Here is an 18374-nt window from a genome sequence, read left to right as displayed (position 1 = left end):
TACTTTGAGACTTTATCCCCAACTTGTTTCCCAAATGGCTCTATTGCTGAGAACTCAGACCCAAGCACACGACCAGAGCTGCAGGAGAGAGATGTGGGAGAGCCAAGAGAGGAGGTGCCTCCAGGGATGCTCCTGAGTGGAAGTGATGACCTCCTAATAGCCTCCTGGCCTTTCCCGACCACTGGTCCCCCTCAACTCCTACCCGCCTTCCATATGAGGAAAAGGCTCTGTGTCTCTCATAGCTGCATCTGACCCTCTGGCCCTAGTCACTTTACCTTCCTGGAAGGTTCATCAGTTCTGGGACTCAGAAAAGTACAGTGAATCTCTACCCAGTTCCAGGAACCAATCAGAAAAGTCTGGTCACTAACAGACAACAGTTCCTTTACCAAGGGCAATTTTGCTAAGCATATTTATTTTCCATCTCCAGACACCTTCAGCACTAAATGTGCTGGTATTTCCACCTAAGAATAAATTTAACTGAAAAAATGAGCAGAAGGATGAGCAAGAATACAAATACTACAATAAAGAAAATGCCCACGCCCGTAATCCCACAGTACAGTTTGACCTCGGACAGTTTCACTCCCCTTAAAGGTGGGGGATTTGCACACATAGTCTCCTCCAAGTCCTCAAGTTTATATAGATTTTCTTTGTACCATGTTATGAAATTAATATTTGAGCAAGTGCAGTCCAGGGGATTGTGACTTAAATTAATGGTGCTCTGCTGAGATAAGGCAGGGAGGAGATGGGGTGGGATGATGCGAATGTTATTGGAGGCCAGATTGAGGTAGATCCCCTTAAGATGATTAAGAGCATCAATGCTGTCTCCTGTCAGGCTGTTGTGGCTCAAGTCTAAGTGGTTCACATTCCCAAGGCCGTGGAATGCTTGCTGGTCTATGGAGAGGAGATTACAGGAGGATAAAATCAGAATCTCCAAGCTGCCTACTGTCTGAAGTAGATTGGTCTTTGAGATGCTCCCATCTTGAAAGGAATTCCCTTGTAAATTCAGATGCCGGAGATCCCGCAGGCCTGCTAGAAGGCGCTGATTGCTGGCATCAAGGAGGCAGTGAGAGAGATTCAGAACCCGCAGGAGATGGAGGTTTTGGAAAGGGCTGTGTGGAGCCTTAACAAGTAGGTGGGTAAATGCCAAATCCAGGCGTTCTAGCTGGGGGCATTCTTTGAACGCCTGATCCTCGAGACCCAGGGGCTGGTTGTAGCTCAGGTTTAAGTACTGCAGGCGGCGCAGGCTTTTGAGTTGCAGGTTGCAACAGTCAGAAGCCTCGATATCACTGTGGCTTAAATCAAGTTTCTGAAGATTTTCTAGTTTTTCTAAACACCGAGTGCCGAGGTCAAGTTTCCTCATGTTGCCTTTGATGTAAAGGTCCCTAAGGGACGGGAAACTGGCAGCACTGATTTGACACAATTGATCAAAACTATTTGCATTGAGAACTAATTTCTTGAGAGAGTTCATACCCTCAATCCCAGAAGGCAGTCCATTCAAGTGAGCTGCTGTCAGATCCAACTCCTGGAGTCGAGTGAAGCACCGAAATGTGGACGATGATAAGTCATAGAAACGGTGCTTTTGTAAGTTGATGCTCTCAACAGACATGTCACAAAGTCCCTCAAATGTGTCTGAAGTGAGATCTTGGTCATCAGTGTCCTCAAAAGTCCCCAGCCAAAGAGACTGAATAGTAGAGTTCTGTAGACCTTTAAGTATAATAGATAAGTTGAGAGACCCTCCAAATTTCAAACTTTGAAAGATCTTTGAATTGAAAGCCCCAGGTTCAATGCCTTTAATGTCATTGCCGTTGAAATTAAGACTAAGTTTGGTGGCCTGTTCCAGAGCATGGGTGTCTTTTCTAGAGATGTAGTGTATAGCATTATTCTGAAAATCCAGGACTTTCAGATTCTGTGTTGGGAAGTTTTCTGGGAAATTAATGGAGGAAATATGGTTGCTTCCAAGATGCAAACTTTCCAAATTTTCCAGGTTGTGCACTGGGATAAACTCGAGATTGGATAGTCCTGTTTGGGTTAAGAAAAGATGCTTCAGCAACTTGGGCCCACTAAGTGATGTTTCTGCCATGAATATCAGGGGATTTCCAGTCAACACAATGGTGTTCAGTTGATGATGGCTTTGAAAAGTGTCTTCATGTACCCAGTTAATCTGGCACCTTAAAAAGATTATAGTATTTAAGAAGAATTAATTAAGGAAAAGAAAAAAGTTCTATCACAGTGACTTATAATAGCAAGGCCATCTTTTGTGCATAGTAAAAACAGTGTACATTATTATTCAAAGTAAAAGATAATAAACTTTCTTCATTACCCACAGATAGCCTCTGGAGTTAATGACTAGCCTCAGATCTGAACACTCTGACTTAGAATTTTTTTCTATATATTTTAAGTTGAACTCTCAGAGATTTGTGTTTGGAAAAATTAGTAGTTTGTAGACAAAATCAAACTATTATTTACTGTTATAAGCAATATAAAATAGGTCATAAAATACACAATGTATAACATGATATATAAAATATGTTATCTATGCTATCCTGGGCAAGTCACAACTTTTCTCAACCTCTGTTTTTCTCTTCTATAAAGTATAGCAAACAATGATTGTTTTGTAGAATGGTTGTGATTCAAATGATATATATGAAAATGCTCCATAGACATACGGAACTAGAGGTTCAGAGAAAACTCATCCTGATATAATACCTCAAAATACTGCACTATACATCCACACACAGAGCTCCCCTGGAGGTCAGTAAGTGAATTGTTTAGAGATGTAATGTCAAAAGGAAGCTTGAAACCATAGGACCAAATTCTGGAGCTAGTTATGTCATATCTGTCGATATCTGCTGATCCTTGGTGGCCTAGGGTCCAGATTTTAATGAGCCACATAGCCCAGTGGCAGGAGACAAAGCTTTGGGGATAGAATAGGAGCTCTTTTCAAAAACCTGCAAACTACCAAGACCCTCAAGGGATCCTTTCAGTGGGTGAACTTAAAAAAAGAAAACTCATCGAGAGAGACTTTGAGGATATATGTTTATCTTGACCTTGCCTTTGGGTAGAAAAACAAGAACAACAAGAAAAACATCCTCTGAGAGTCTCTAACCACCACCAGCTTCCACCTATGAAAACTGGAGCCTGAGTTTACACTGCTTCTGTGGACTTCCCCAAAGAAACCCAAACGGAAAGTTTAGCTTAAAACAGTTCTAGAATGGTAGTGATTTCAGGTAACTAGCAGGTGAAAAGATTTACATAAAAACCATTCCAATTTACATAAAAGTCAAGAGAATAGTACAATGAATTTCCATGTATATATCACACAGATGCAACGGTTCTCACCATTTTGCCATAGTTATTTCTTCTTCTATACCTACTTTTCTCTCTAAAATTAAGTCAAATCCTAGGTGCCTATACATATTTCAGTATGCATCTCAAAAAAGAAAAAAAAAAACAGGCTTATTTTCTATAGCCATAATGCCATTGTCACACATACCAATATTAATAGTTCATTGTTATTATCTAATTCAAGGAAACATTTTAAACAAAGATTTATACAAAGTTCTACATGATAAATTCTCAAAATAAGAATTAACTAAACACATAAGGAAAACACATTAGCCAAAGTCAGCCAAAAAAAAAAAAAGCTCTACGGAATCAGATTTAAAAAGGCAGCAGATGCCACAGTTATCAGATATATCTGATAAAGTATACGCATATTGTGTGTGTATGCAATATATGTATAATATGTATAAAGAATAGATGATAAAGCTTATATGTATTATCATATCATTATAATTACACTATGTCAAACATATGCTTGATATGCTTAAAGGAAATAGTAAGAACCAAAAGTATGATGAAGGAAAAAATATTAAAACTGACCTTATATATTTGTAAAATAAAAAATAAATTATATTAAAATGGGAAAAGTTAATAACTGAAATTAGAAAACCAATGCATAGCTTATACAAGAGATTAAACACAGCTGAAGAGGATATTAATGGACTAGAAGTAAATATGAGGAAATTACCTAGAATGTAGCCAAAATTTAAAAAAAATGAGTTGGAAAACAATAAAGAGATATTAAGATATATAAAGGACAGTTAAGATGATGCAATATAAGTCTAATCAGAGATCCAAAGATGATACAAGGGTGAATGGGAGCAAACTGGAGCTCAAATGGGTAGTGGCTAGAATATTTTAGAACTGATGAAAGACACCAATCTCAGATTCAAGGAGCCTAACAATCTACACAATGTGTCACTGTGATATTATAGAATTCCAAGGACAAAGAGAAGCTATTGAAAATATCCAGAGAAGAAAAGACAGCTATTCAATATATGAACAATGACTGGACAGATAGATGACCTCCCAACAGCAACAATGGGAGACTGGAATGATAATCCTGAAGGGCTGAGAAAAAAACTACTGTCAGCCTAGACAGTTGCCAGAAAATGATAACATATGCCAGAAAATGTTATCTTGCAAGAATCAGAGTGAAATAAAAATATTTTCAGAAAATCAAAAACTGAGGAAGTTGACTGCTAACAGACAGTAACCAAAGAAATTAAATGTCTGAAAAGGAAAAGAATTGCAGAGAGGAAGTTCTAAAAAGCAAGACAGAAGAATGAGCCAAGGGCAAACAAAGCAAACTGGTAAAGCTAAGGAAACAGCAACTGTGTAAGGTCAGGAAAACAGTGCCTCATTGCAGCCAGATGCAGAGTGGGGAGCGGGGCAGAGGGGGGAGGCCTTTAGAAAGCATGAGGTCCCATTCTTATCGCTTTTTGAAAATAGCAGAAGAGGAAACTGAGAGTCCTCTAGTTATGAAAGCTCTCCCGGCCTAATGCTTCTTAAAAAGTCAAACTCTTCTCATGTGAGAATGAGAAATGTTAAAAGAGAAAGTAAATTCTGGGCTGGGAGTCAGGAGAGCAAGAGTCCCAGTTTCCTTCCTGTGTGAATTTAAGGAAGCTTGCAAAATCTCCTTGAGCCTCTGTTTTCCCATCTAACACAGGTGGAATGGCAGTATTTACCATGCCTGCCTCCCAGTGGTGGTCATGCAGATGTGACTGTATAATCTTATGGATGTGAAAGGACTTTCTGGGTGGATCAGTGCTAAAGAATCCACCTGCAATGTAAAAGAGGCAGGAGACACGGGTTCGATCCCTGGGTGGGGAAGATCCCCTGGAGGAGGAAATGGCAACCCACTCCTGTATTCTTGCCTGGAGAATCCCATGGACAGAGGAGCCTGGTGAGCTACAGTCCATGGGGTCACAAAGAGTTGGACATAACTTAGTGACTAAACAACAACAACAAAGGATGTGAATACTCTCCTGCTCTGTAGAAGCTTAGGTTGAAGGACCAAGGTAGAAGAAATGGAACTTCTGCAAGAGGAGCAGGCTCCATCCACATATGGAGCCCTCCCCCAATTTACACACACACACACACACCAGCTGCATTTCTCTCTTGCTCGATCCCTTTATTTTCTTCTGGCACTTCTGCCCGCTGGCTCAGAAGCCCTGGGCCAGCATTTAGAATCTTCATCTTGCCTCTAAAACCAATTTTCAGGAAAAAAGTTAGTAGATGGTGTGTATGTCTCCTCTAATTTTTTTCTTAAAATGTCACACCCACTCATAATCAACTCTGCTAAAATATAGTATGATGTGACATCTGATTTAGTACAAAATTATTTTCAGTTGTGTTATTGATATTCCTTCGAACTTCTTAAGTTTGACTGCAGACACAATTTATTTTGAGAATAAGCCACTTCCCTCTCCACTGATTGGTGCTTATTTAAATTATATTTTACCTGTGTAAAAATATTTCATGGGAAGGGGTAAACACACAGAATAAGCAGGCTGTCCCTGCTCCCCAAAGGAAGGTCCTGGAAACAGTTTGAATGTTTTGACCCAAGTAAAACATCAAGCACACACAAAAAACTCAGATACAAACCTGGTCAAATCCAAAAAGACAAGATTTATGAGCTTGCTGAAGGTTGTATTTTGAATTGTAGGCAAGAAGTTGAAGCTGAATTCCAAAACTTCTGTTGTGTTTGGTAGAGTGTCAGGAATTTCTCTGAGACCTAAATTTTCACAGTTGTAAGTCCTGTTGTCTTCTTTCTGATAAGAGAAACAGTGTGAGCCAATATCAGACAGTATATTTACTGGCTCTCTAGTAAAATTACATGTTTTATCCTTTGGGCAGAGGTCTCACTTCTAGGAATCTTCACCAAATAAAATACTTGGAAAAGCACAAAATGACTATGCATAACATTATTCATTGTAGTATTTTTTACAATAGCAAAAGATTGGCAATAACCAGATTATCTATCCATATAGGCCAGTTAAAATATGTACATTCACAAAATGGAACCCTGTGTAGATAAAAAACTACTAAGTACAATCTCCATATACTGATAATGGAGTGATATGCAGGTTAATTGTAAGGTGAAAAAATCAAGGTGTAGACATCTATTAGTATATGTTGCATATAATATGTAGTATGCCGTATGATACCTAAGGAAAGTATGTGTGTATTTTCTTACATTTACAAAAAGAAACTAGGGTGGGGTGGGGAGAACCCTAAACTGGCTATATTCAAGGGAAGGGAAGGAAGCAGATCAAGGTGTGGTGATAAAAACAAGCCTTTTCTGAACATGATTTGTTTTAGAGTTTGTTTTTGGATACATAAAAATGTTTGTTTTTTTTTCCACTTTGAAACAAACAAATCAACTCTAGCATCAACAAGAGAAGACAATCAGATATTGCATACTTTGTGAAGTATGGAGCTTTCCAGGTGGCACTAGTGGTAAAGAACCCACCTGCTAATGCAGGAGACAAAGGAGATGTGGGTTCTGTCCCTGGGTGGGGAAGGTCTCCTGGAAAAGAGCGTGGCAACCCACTGCAGTATTCTTGCCTGGTGAATCCCATGGACCGAGGAGCCTGGCAGGCTACAGTCTATGGAGCTGAAATGACACTATTGAGTGACTAACACTTTCTTCACTTCACTTCTTTAGATTCTGATTCAAATAAGGCATTTGAGAAAACATTGTCAGGGAACTTCAAATGAGGACAGGATATTTTAGAATATTAAAGAACTGTGAATTTTGTGAATGATAATGACCTTGTAATTATGTAGGAGAGATATTCTGAGTTATTTTTGAAGGTTTTAGAGGCAAAATGACATGATGGTGGAGATTTGCTTTGAAATACTTTGGCAAAAAAGAAGAGAGTGGATAGAGGAAGTTAGTAGCCAAAATCTTGGTGGTTGCTGAATGTGGAGTGATCCGTACAAGGTTCCCTTATAACTGACCGTTTTGGTATATATTTAGAAATTTTCTTAATGTTTAAAAAAGAAAAGAACTAGCAGCATGGCACAGACCTTAGGTCATAAGGTCTTATAATCTTGAAGTATGACTCAGTTTAGGATCTCTGGAACTGCAGACTGCTGATACCAGACCCAGCAGAGGGCACAGCTCTGCACGTAAATTCAGAGGATTCCTTATGCTGGGTCCCACTGGGACTCAGAGAGAGTCAAGGGTTTTCACATCTGCTGCTTACTGCTTGCTAAATGTGCTAACTCAAGTTACAGATCTTGAACTAAGCAGGTAAAAATGTGAAGGGGTTCGTTAGAGGCCCTTAGAATTATGGGCTCATAAATTTATCTGGCTGATGCCTTAGGATAAAGGGTGGCGGACAGGTCTGAAGGTCTGGTGGGATATATATTGCATGGGGAGGCTCCAGGGAAAGAAAGACATGCTCTCCAAGAGAAGCAGAACTTGGAGACACAGAGAAGAGAGACGTCCCAGAACCACGGACCAGCTCTCAGATCATCGCAGGCTCCACGTGATCTCATCGCACCTTTCAGGCCCTGCTTTCTCCTGGCCGCGTGGTGTTCTCACCAGAGGCCCCAGTGAGACGGCCCTGGGTAGGGAATGGCCTGCCCCACTGAAATCTGGGTCAGCAGCTTTCCTCATGCTGAGTTGCAAATGGGTCTGCTTAACTGCACGCAGAAGATGGCATGCATCTGCCTGCACCCTGACGTGCTTTGTTTTAGAGGTGTCACCATTTTAATTGCTTTTTGCCTTACTCACTCTCCAACTTCTGCTTAGCCAGGCCCTTTTTTGTAGCAACACTGAGCGCGCTCATTTACAAGAAGTCACTGGTTTTCTTCTACATGATAATGTTAGTCACTCAGTCATGTCCGACTCTTTGCAATCCCATGGACTGCAGCCAACCAGGCTCCTCTGTCCATGGAATTTTTGAGGCAAGAATACTGGAGTGGGTTGCCATGCCTTTCTCCAGGAGATCTTCCTGACCCAGGGGTCAAACCCAGGTCTCCAGCATTGCAGGCAAATTCTATACTGTCTGAGCTACCAGAGAAGTCCAGTTTTCTTCTATATTGTGACAATGTTACAAAGTCACTGATGAAACTACCATGTTTATAATCCCTGTCATCCATAATTGCTTCATAGACCCAAAGTCCTTCAGGCATTGCTGCAAATCCACAGAATGCCCTTGAAATGCACACTTGGCCTTTAAAATATATTTGACTGACTGGTGAGGGAAAACACAGGCTGTGAGATCCCTCCTGGTCCCCAGGAAGAGAGAAGACCCAGGGAGAAGATGTATGTGCACCTTCTGAGGTTCAGATTAGCTTTGAGGAGACCCATTTTTCTTTTCTGATCTCCTCTGGCATCACTGACGTCATAAATACCTGGAGAAATGGGGCCTTTCCTCAGTTTGTCTTGCTCTGTTCTGGCCCTGCAGTAAAAGGCTCGGCATTGGCAATTCCCTCCTTTTCCAGAATATATACATTTCTGTGACAACTAAGTTACTCCTCTTGTATGCTTCACTAAGCACTTCACAGCGTTAATGTGATTCCAAAAGTTGAAAGGGAGTATAAGCTCTCCTGAACCACTGGCCTAGCAAATGGAAAGGAATAGCTCAGTTTCAACCCAGTGAAAACCCGAGAACCAGGGCACAGCCCTTCCCAGGAGGACTGGCAGCTCACTGGGAGCCTAGGTTGTAACATTCAATAATGTCTAGTTAGGCCAACGGCAATGAATTATCTGCTCTTTATTCCTAAGGAATGAGGCAAATGATAAGGGCTCATAAGAAAATTTGAAAACCAAGCACATTTCAGAGACTATTCTGGGTTCCTCACCATGGCTTTTACATCACATTTCTGTTCAATCATTGTCTCTCATTTCCACGTCTCTTCTGTCTCCTTTAATCTGAGCAGATTCTTCAGTCTTTCATGATCTCTACTGACACTGATTAATTTTTTAAGAATCCTGGCTCATAGTTTGCATCTTCCTTCTCTGTGGTTTGTTTCCCCATGATTTGATTCAGGTTATACACTTTTCATAAAACTGTATCAGTGAGATTGTATCTTTCTCGCTGACAGTTTTCACAGCAAAACTTCCTAAGGGTGAGCTTCCATAGCATAGCACAGGATTCCTAGGCAGCAGCCTGATAATACAAAGGGTGGGGTGTAGAAGAGAATTCCTATGTCCCAGCTATGTGGTCACTGCCACTGTGCTCAGGGCTGGGTCAGCTGCAAGGACCACATGTTCAGTTGCTTTTCTAGGCAGATACCCACCACTGCTTTTGCAGCCCCTGTGGTTTCTTTGAGCCCCACGTGACCACTTCCTATAAAAACAGACTTCGTTGCTAGACCTCAGTCTGGGGTCAGTTTCCAAAGTCACTTTCTCACTCTGCTGCTTTGGCCATTCCACTGCAGACTGGACTCCTCTGGATGTGAACTTACGCAGGGCCGAGGCGAAGCCCCATGGTGTTCAGGACAACTGACCCATGCCCACCTCTATTCCAGTCACGGGCATTCGCACTGGGACCCACGCCCATCCCTTTGTCTCCAGCTCCACCTCAGAGCGGCGCCGTTACCCGCAGTGGGGCTCCCAAGTGCTCCATCTGTGTGTGCAATCCCCTTTCCCTCCAGCTATTCATCTGCATTTTTTCAATCATGATCTTATTTTGCTTCTTCCTGCTGTATCTCTGACTCCCTCCCACCCCACAGTATTTCTCTTCTCACAAGTGTTGAGAGCATTTTCTGACTTCAGATTCTCTGAGTTTCACACAAGCACGGGTTCCCACCTGTTTGGATGTCTCCTCTGCACTTGGCACCCGCAGCAGCAGCCAGCTCCCCCAGGCATGGGGACTCTGGGACACTGAACTCCAACCTTCCTTCGCTAGTCACTTCTCTCTATCCAGAGACAGCAATTTGACTGAGTCAAATCCCAGAGTAACAGTTACTCCCTGAAAATAGGAAAAGACTCTGAAGAGGTCGCATCCCTAAAACTCTGTTGTCGATCTGATTCCAGGCAAAGGGCACTCAGATTAAAAGCAGTTCACTTTCTGTGTGTCTTAAGGCAGACTGCTTGGGTTCACATCCCAGGTCTCAACTACCAAGCTGTGTTTTCTGAGGATCCTGTTTTGCTCAGCTATGGATTGAGGACAATAACCTCTCTTGGTAGACCAGCTTTCAGGATTAATGAGGTAATATACATCAAGCACTCACAAGAAAAGTCAGCATTTCCCTGGATCATTGAAACATCATTATCATTGTCTAGAGTTATTGGGAAGCCCCTGTATCATGAACTTGGAGTTCTCTTAAAACAGAGCTCTACTAAGCACTTTCCCCCATACCTGGGCATGAAGGATTGTCTCCTACCACAGGTTTGAGGGGACTGAAGAGTCATCCGGGAAATCAACCCTGAATGTTTGTTGGAAGGATTGATGCTAGAGCTCCAATACTTTGGCCACCTGATTTCAAGAGCTGACTCATTGGAAAAGCCTCCAATGCTGGGAAAGATTGAGGGTAGGAGGAGAAGGGGATGACAGAGGATGAGATGGTTTGGATGGCATCACTGCCTCAATGGACATGAGTTTGAGAAAACTCTGGGAGATAGTGAAGGACAGGAAGCCTGGTGTGCTGCAGTCCATGGGGTTGCAAAAAGTTGGACATGACTTGGTGACTGTTCAATGACAAATAGTCATCTGAAAGGAGGAGACATGCCTATAATTACAAGCAATGATTCAAGAGCACATCCAAAATATTACCTGAATCCAAATCACAGAAGGCTGAATTCTAGCTACTGTTTGCATATTTATCAACCTTCAAAAACTTGGTCATAGATCTAATTTTGTTACTTACGATACACACACATGCATATATACATTCAATTTAAACATGGAAGATTCCGTGTGGAGTATTTATTGGCATTCATTATAATATTTTGAGAATATTTTAGAATTTATCAAGGTTTGACATTTTTTCCAAACAAAAAGTTTTATTTAAAAATTTATCTTGACTACTCCTCTACATCACATGCAAAAAAAAAAAAAAAAAATTCCAGATGGACTGTAAATATACATGTGAAGCTTAGAAATAAATACAAAATGATAGAAAATGATAAAACTTCCAAAAGAAGATATAGGATAATATCTTCATTGCTTTGGGTTGGCAAAAATTTCTTAAACAAAATAGACATTCACTTCAAATAAATAAAAGAAAAATGATAAATCAAGCTATGATAAAATTAAGGACTTCTGTCTTCAAAAAATATTCAGAATGAAGAGGCAAGCCACCAAGTAGGAAAAGATATTTGCAATCACATCCAGAATACCTAAAGAACCACTACCAAAATAACAAACAAACAAACAAAAACCCATCAATAGTCTAAGAGAAAATGGGCCAAAGACTTGAAAAGACACTTACACACACACACACACCCAAAAATGTACAAGTATACTCAATTTAATTAAGAAAATAAGAAATTACCGTGAAATGCCCCTACTCATCCATCAGAATAGCTAACATTCTTAAACAAACAATAGCAAATGTTAGAGAGGCATTGGGGCAATCAGAACTCATATCCACTGCTGGTAAGAATAAGTGGATACCAACATGTTGAAAACTGGCAATATTTACTAAAGTTCAACATACGTGTACCCTATGATGAAATACATCTACTCCCTGATATATACCTAATAAATATTTGTTCATTTATTTACCGAAGACCTAGATAAGAATGTGGAGCTTCCAAACAATCTGCCTGTCAATGCAGGAAATGCCAGGAGATGGGTTCTATCCCTGGGTTGGGAAGATCCCTTGGAGGAGGGCGTGGGAAATCCCATGGATAGAGGAGCCTGGCAGGCTACAGTCCACGGGGTCACAAGAGAGCCAGACCTGACCTAGCAGACAACAACAACAGCAGTGCAACAGAATACCATTCAGTGATGAAAACAAGCACGATGGCTGCACACAACATCATCGATAAGCCTCACATACTTGACATTGAGCAAAATGTCAGATACAGAAGAGTGTACACTGGTCTCATGCATACAAAATTCAAAAAAGAGGCAAAATCCATTGTTGGTGATAGAAGTGAGAATACTGGAGGGTCTAAGAGGCTGGTGATCTGGAGGAGACATGAGAGGGCTTCTGAGGTGCTGAGAAGGTTCTGCTTTTTGTTCTGCATGCTGCTCACATGGATGTGTTCACTTGGTGAAAACTCATTGAGCTCTGCACTTAGGGTTAGTAGATTTTCTGTATGTAAATTTTACTTCAATAAAAAGTTTACTGAACTCAGACCCAAACCCTTGTTTTCAGGATAGGGCCTGAGAAGAAGGCTGTCAATTAGCCAAGGAAAGGGGCCTCAGAAGAAGCCAACCTTGCTGACGTCTTGATCTTGGACTTCTAGCCTGCGGAGTTGTGCCAAAGTAGGTTTCTGTTGTTGAAGCCATCTGGTCTGTGGTACATTATTGTAGCAGATGGAACAATTTCCCCTGGGCACTGTACTTCCTTTTGGTCTGAGTGTGCATCCTGATTCCATCCCAATATCAGATTAGCATCGCTTCCTGCCGATGCAGGAGACGTAGGTTCGATTCCTGGGTCAGGAATATCCCCTGGAGAAGGAAATGGCAACCCACTCCAGTATTCTTTCCTGGAAAATTCCATGGACAGAGGAGGCTGGTAGTCCCTGGGGTGGTGAAGAGTTGGACATGACTTACCTTCTGATCATACACGCACCAGACTAAAGTGGTCCTGTTGCTTTCTGCTCCCAGGCCTCATTAAAGTCCTGGCTTCTGCTCTTGCTCTTGTCTGGCAGGTCTTTACCCCACTTTCCCTGACTCCCCTGACCCTGGGTCTTAAGCTCTGCCTTTCTCCACTGAGCTACTCTTGCCTCTTTTTTGCCATTCAGCTCCAAACTAGGAAAGCAACCTACTCAGCCACCGAGACTGATGGTCCTTCCTGTCCAAGCCCTTGTCTGATAGTTCACGTGGTGCTGGATACCTGATGGGATCAGAGGTAAGGGAGGACGATGGTAAGAGAATGACCCCTTTTTCTTTCTCTATCTCATCACCCTGCCCAAGAACTTCCCATGCATGCGTGATTGCTAAGTCACTTCCAGTCATGTCCGACTCTTGCAGACCCATGGACTGTAGCCTGCAGGCTGCTCTGTCCATGGGCTTCTCCAGGCAAGAATACTGGAGTGGTTTGCCATGCCCTCCTGCAGGGGATCTTCCCAACCCAGGAATTGAACCTGCATCTCTTATGTCTCCTGCATTGGCAGGCGGGTTCTCTATCACTGAGCCACTTGGGAAGCCCCAAGAACTTCCCACAAGTTGATAAACAATTGCTATGGTCCAAAACAGAAGGTACAATTTGGCTGTATTTTCAGATGTTACTCCTGTGGGTTAGTGAAACAGATGGAGGGCTGTCCGACTCGAGGAGAAAGCCAGGCTCATTCAGAGTGATCTTTCTATTCTCTAAAGCCCGGCACAGGTGGTCTTCACTTACTTCCACCCTGAATGCCAGGAAACTGAAGGACTCTCTGGGGAAGTGGCCATGTGGTGGGAGCTGGGACAAACAGCTTCTTTATGCTAGGGGGCAGGTTTGGAGCTCTACCCTTTGCAGTTGACCCTGTTGACATTTTATGTCCCAACTGGGATTATTTGGGGGAAATTGTTTGCAGAGGAGAACAACTCTCACTTCTTCCTACTAGGAATTGGTGAGTGCATCTCCCCAGAAGAGCTCTTTGGCTCCTTTTTCACAGCAAAGAAAAAGTTCTACACACCCCATTGCCCTTTTAAAGACAGTGGATATTGGAACGCCAAGGCTCAGTCAGATACAACTGCGTGCTGAATCTCAACGTTTCCAGGCAGTTGAATCTGGACAAAGACAAATAGTCTGGACTCACCTCAGTGCACTTCGGATCTGAGGAGGGGATGGCTTTACAGCTGGCAGAAATCAGCACCGCCAACAGGAAGCAGCTGACACGGGGAGCCATTCCCAGGACCGAAGTCACCCAGCCTGGTACGGTCAGCGAAAGCCTGGAGCTGAGAAATCGAATAAAGCTATGACAACCTTGGTAATCTGACAGCCAGAGAGGTGCTCAGAGAGTGATCTGGGAATAAGAAATGTTGACTGCTCAGCCTTTGGTGGCTTTGCACTGCAAAAAAAGGGGAAGTCCCTTTTGCAGAGGACTCATTCTTGCCAAAAATAGCTGAGCACCCAACCTCAGAATGACCCAGGGCACTTCTGGTCACATGGACACATGGACACTTGGGGCAATGGTTCCTAGTGACCCTCAGCAAGCTTCCAGTCCCTCTCCATGAAAGAAGCTGTGGGAGCAGGAGGCTGTCCTCATGGAGGAGGCCACCTTGTTGGTTAGCCTGGGTGAGTGAGCAGGAGAGGACTGGGGTGCGCTGGAAGGGCAGAGTACTCTGAGGGGTGGAGGGAAGGTGCCCTGCAGTGGCACCTGCTGGAGCTGGGAACTAGGGCAAGAGGGAGCAGGGTCATCCCAGAAAGAGGGTGGAGCTACTGCCTCAGCCTCTTCCGTGGTCCCCACATCTGGTCTCAGTAGAGGAAGAAGACATCTCCATCCCATGACCCAGTGATTCAGGCTTGCTGAAGCAGCTGCCATGGAATCCCCTCCCAAGGTGATCCAGGGAAGTAAAGGTCACTGCCATATACAGAGCAGTCCGGCTCAGAGAGAGTGGAGTTAAGGATGTCAGCCTTGGCTCTATTTCTTCTTAGAAATAGCCTTGAAACCCCCTCGTTATGAGGAAAGATACAATAGTGACTAAAGAAAGTTGAAGTTCATTCATTCCTCACTGGGCAGAATTCAGCTGCCTCAAACGGTGTCTGTTTTCAGTCCTTTGGCATATAAGAGATACTTGGCATTACTGTCCTCCTGTTCAGTTTCCAAGAGCCAATTCTTAGCATCGGAGTTCACAATGCCTTGAGGTACTACCATTACTGCGTTACCACCACTGATATGATAATTATAGTAGCTACCGTTTATTGAACACATATTATGTGTCAGACTCTAAGCAGGTTTTCTTTTGTGTATATCTCCTTCTCACATATTCTATCAAAGAGGTGCTATTTCCCCCATTTTATAGATGTAGAAACTGATGCTTAGAGGACTAAATGACCTCTCCAAGGCCACATGAGCTTCCTTGATGGCTCAATGGGAAAAGAATCTGCCTGCAATGCAAGAGACATAGGAGACTCAGGTTCAATCCCTGGGCGGGGAAGATTCCCTAGGGGAGGAAATGGCAACCCATTCCAGTATTCCTGACTGGGAAATTCCATGCACAGAGGCACCTGGCAGGCTATAGTCCATGGGGCCACAAGAGTCAGACATGATTGAGTGACTACACACACACACACACACACACACACACACACATGCAAATAGACAGGCTCATTGCAGAGACCATGCTGTTACTCTGCATAGTTTAAGAAAGAATTCTCTCTCCTGAAAAAGCTGAGAAGTGGACAGGTTAAGGAAACTTCTTCATCCGGAGATTTTAGAACAGATATGAAAAAAAGCAAGGGAGGGAGGGCTGGAGACACTACAGACTTGTCTCTGTGCTAGCACTATTACAAATAATTACTTTTTTTGCCACCTGTAAAATGCCATCTTCATCAACAGAAGTAACTTCAAAGATGCTTTTGGCAAAATACCATCCATCCAAGCAAACCCAGACTGATGACAAGCACCGTGCTTTAAAGAAGATATGCATCTTAGTGTCATGAAGAGGTCTTAGACTGAAAGAAGGTCTACTTCAAAGTCTCAGATCCATCGTTCATCAATGGAGCAAAGCTGGGCAAGTCATTTAACTTTTCTGAGTCTATTTCCCATCTGAATAATAGAACAAGAATTCCAATTCCTGTTCTGCCAATATCACAGGGTAATTATGAGGATCAAATGGGATCATTTATGTGAATGCTTTCTTAACCTCAAAGTTCTACAGAAATGTGAAGAATGTGAGGCAAAAACTCCTCTGAGTAACCAATTCCAATGTCATGTAAATATCACTCTCAGGAAATTGTCTCCTGCCCCAGAGACATTCAAAAGGCATATTATACTTGCCTTCTTAAAGAAAGGTTTGATGGCTCAGTTAAGACCATAAGATTTTGTCATTTTCTGAGGCCACACTATTTGCATATGATTTGCATGTGTTTGCATAATGGAGTCTAAAGACTCTCTGCAAGTGTATAAAAGAAAATAAATGAATATGAGTGACCTTCTGCCACAGCATTCAAATCAAATATTCAGGGCATAATACCCTGAAATATGAAATAGATTAAAATTTAAACTATTGCAAACAGATAGGAAGATAGGTTTTAGAGCTTGGAGGCAAGAATGAAACCCTTATTTGGTCTCAGGTTGTAAAGAACCACATACTCTTAAAGGTCACCCTATTCAAATGATTTTCATGCCTGAATTTTCTCCTCCACACCCCTTACCCCACCCCTTTCTGTGGACAAAACATACACACTACAGTATCTTCCTGTCTTTTCTGAAGTTTCTCTGGTGACAGAAAGCTTACTATCCCCCGACAAATTGTTTTGGCATATTTTGACTGTTTAAAGGGTTTTATCTTATACTGACCTACCAAAGTCTTTCTTTCCTCTTATCTTCTCATAATTGACCTTGTTTCCTCAGGCCGGGAAGACAAGTTCAAGCCCTTTTACTACTTGTCTGTCCTTCAAGTATTTGAATATAGTCATCATGTCCCTGAACTGTCCCCTTTCTAGGTTAAAAATATCATTCCTTCAACTGTATCACAAGTTCATGCATTACAGTCCCTAACAGTCTATATATATGAATATTTTCCAAATCTCCCAAGAAAGGCACTAACTTGAATTCTGGTCCTAGCTTTGCCATTAACTAGTTATGCATTTGGGAAAGTCTCTCTGTCTAAATTTCCTTATCAGTAAAATGATGGGGCTGGACTATTTATAAGGCATTTCTCCATCTGAAAAATCCTATCATTCTATTTCCAAATAAAGATTTCATTTTACTTATTTAACAGTCATTGGCCTGAGCCAATAAAAAAGAGTTACACTGGCTTTTTGTTGACAATTGCTCTTTCTTTACTAATGTAGGTAGGTGGTCTTAACCCTTCTGAGAAAATATAAAAAATAGAGAGGTTTGGCTGGAGCTATGCACATCATGACTGCAAACTCAATTTATTCACAATGCCTTTGAGGGATAGACTGCCATCACCTGTTATAAGGACCAGTACTTGCAGAGATATGGAGAGCGATATGAGAAGATGAAAAAAGGCACAGGTAACTCATTTATTTCTATGGGTTGATACCCATGTCAGTGGAGAAACAACAGATCTGTGGACTGTAGAAATTTTCATAAAATTCAAGTACCCTTATACCACATATTTACATGTAAACCCCAAACCATTCTTTGTTGTTATTGTATTGTGTCTTGTTTTCCACCTGATTTCCATGAAGTTCATCCCTTGGGTCAGCTGTCACCCTATGGGTAACTCCCCACTTTTATGTCTGGGAGGCCCGTGTACTCACTTTTGTGTGTTTCAAGGCAATTATAGTCTGGGAAAGCATGTGGAGTTCTTATATACCTTGTCTGGCTGTTTCTACCCTTTCTTAGCAATGACTAGGGCTAATTGCTTTTTTCCAAGGGTGTGCAAACCAAAACATGCTTTTGTGATTCAATTTTAGCAAAGAACTAGATGTTTAACATCCGTTTCAGCTTATGGGTACCAGTTGGTATTAAATCTTAATTTTTTTTTCTCCGTCTTGTACATTTGGTTTTTGTTCTGCTTTTTGGGTCACGCCTGCTTTCCCCTCTGTCTCCAGATGGTTAAATCTACTGGCATATAAAATTCTTCTTTAACTTGACTATTTAAATGCATTTTATGGTCAGTTTTACTCCTTATCAAAATATTTCTCCATATTTATTTGTGTTACCAAGGTCTTATGACACATGGTTCAGAGTCATAATGGTTGTAAGTTGCCCCCTTTGTCTCTGAGAGTGTGAACAGAGCCCGCAAGCCTGTGTGTCATTCTGCTTGGCTGCT

General features: G+C 42.0%; 1 protein-coding gene across 2 annotated transcripts; it reads right to left on the bottom strand.

Moving 5' to 3' along the window:
* Positions 1-395: 395 nt before the first annotated feature.
* Positions 396-14597, bottom strand: CD180 (CD180 molecule). Of its 2 annotated transcripts, XM_043489223.1 has the most exons (3): positions 14222-14597; positions 5950-6116; positions 396-2168 (listed from the first exon to the last, which is right to left on the bottom strand). In XM_043489223.1, the coding sequence occupies exons 1-3, from the start codon at positions 14309-14311 to the stop codon at positions 440-442; spliced, it is 1986 nt and encodes a 661-aa protein (XP_043345158.1). In that variant the 5' UTR covers positions 14312-14597; the 3' UTR covers positions 396-439. The 2 variants fall into 2 exon arrangements, with proteins under 2 accessions (XP_043345158.1, XP_043345159.1); XM_043489224.1 differs by lacking the exon at positions 5950-6116.
* Between the last annotated feature and the right edge of the window lie 3777 nt (positions 14598-18374).

The sequence above is a fragment of the Cervus canadensis genome, chromosome 16, assembly GCF_019320065.1.
Source record: "Cervus canadensis isolate Bull #8, Minnesota chromosome 16, ASM1932006v1, whole genome shotgun sequence".
NCBI lineage: Eukaryota > Metazoa > Chordata > Mammalia > Artiodactyla > Cervidae > Cervus > Cervus canadensis.
This window is presented reverse-complemented; position numbering and strand designations above follow the sequence as displayed.

Bases quoted from the DNA above. Each gene is read 5' to 3' on its own strand.
- CD180 (XM_043489223.1), bottom strand. From the start codon at position 14,311: ATGGCTCCCCGTGTCAGCTGCTTCCTGTTGGCGGTGCTGATTTCTGCC. The intron at 6,117-14,221 runs GTGAGTCCAGAC...TTCTCTTATCAG, and splicing joins CAGATCCGAAGTGCACTGAG to AAAGAAGACAACAGGACTTA. The intron at 2,169-5,949 runs GTTTGTATCTGA...AATCTTTTTAAG, and splicing joins GTCTTTTTGGATTTGACCAG to GTGCCAGATTAACTGGGTAC.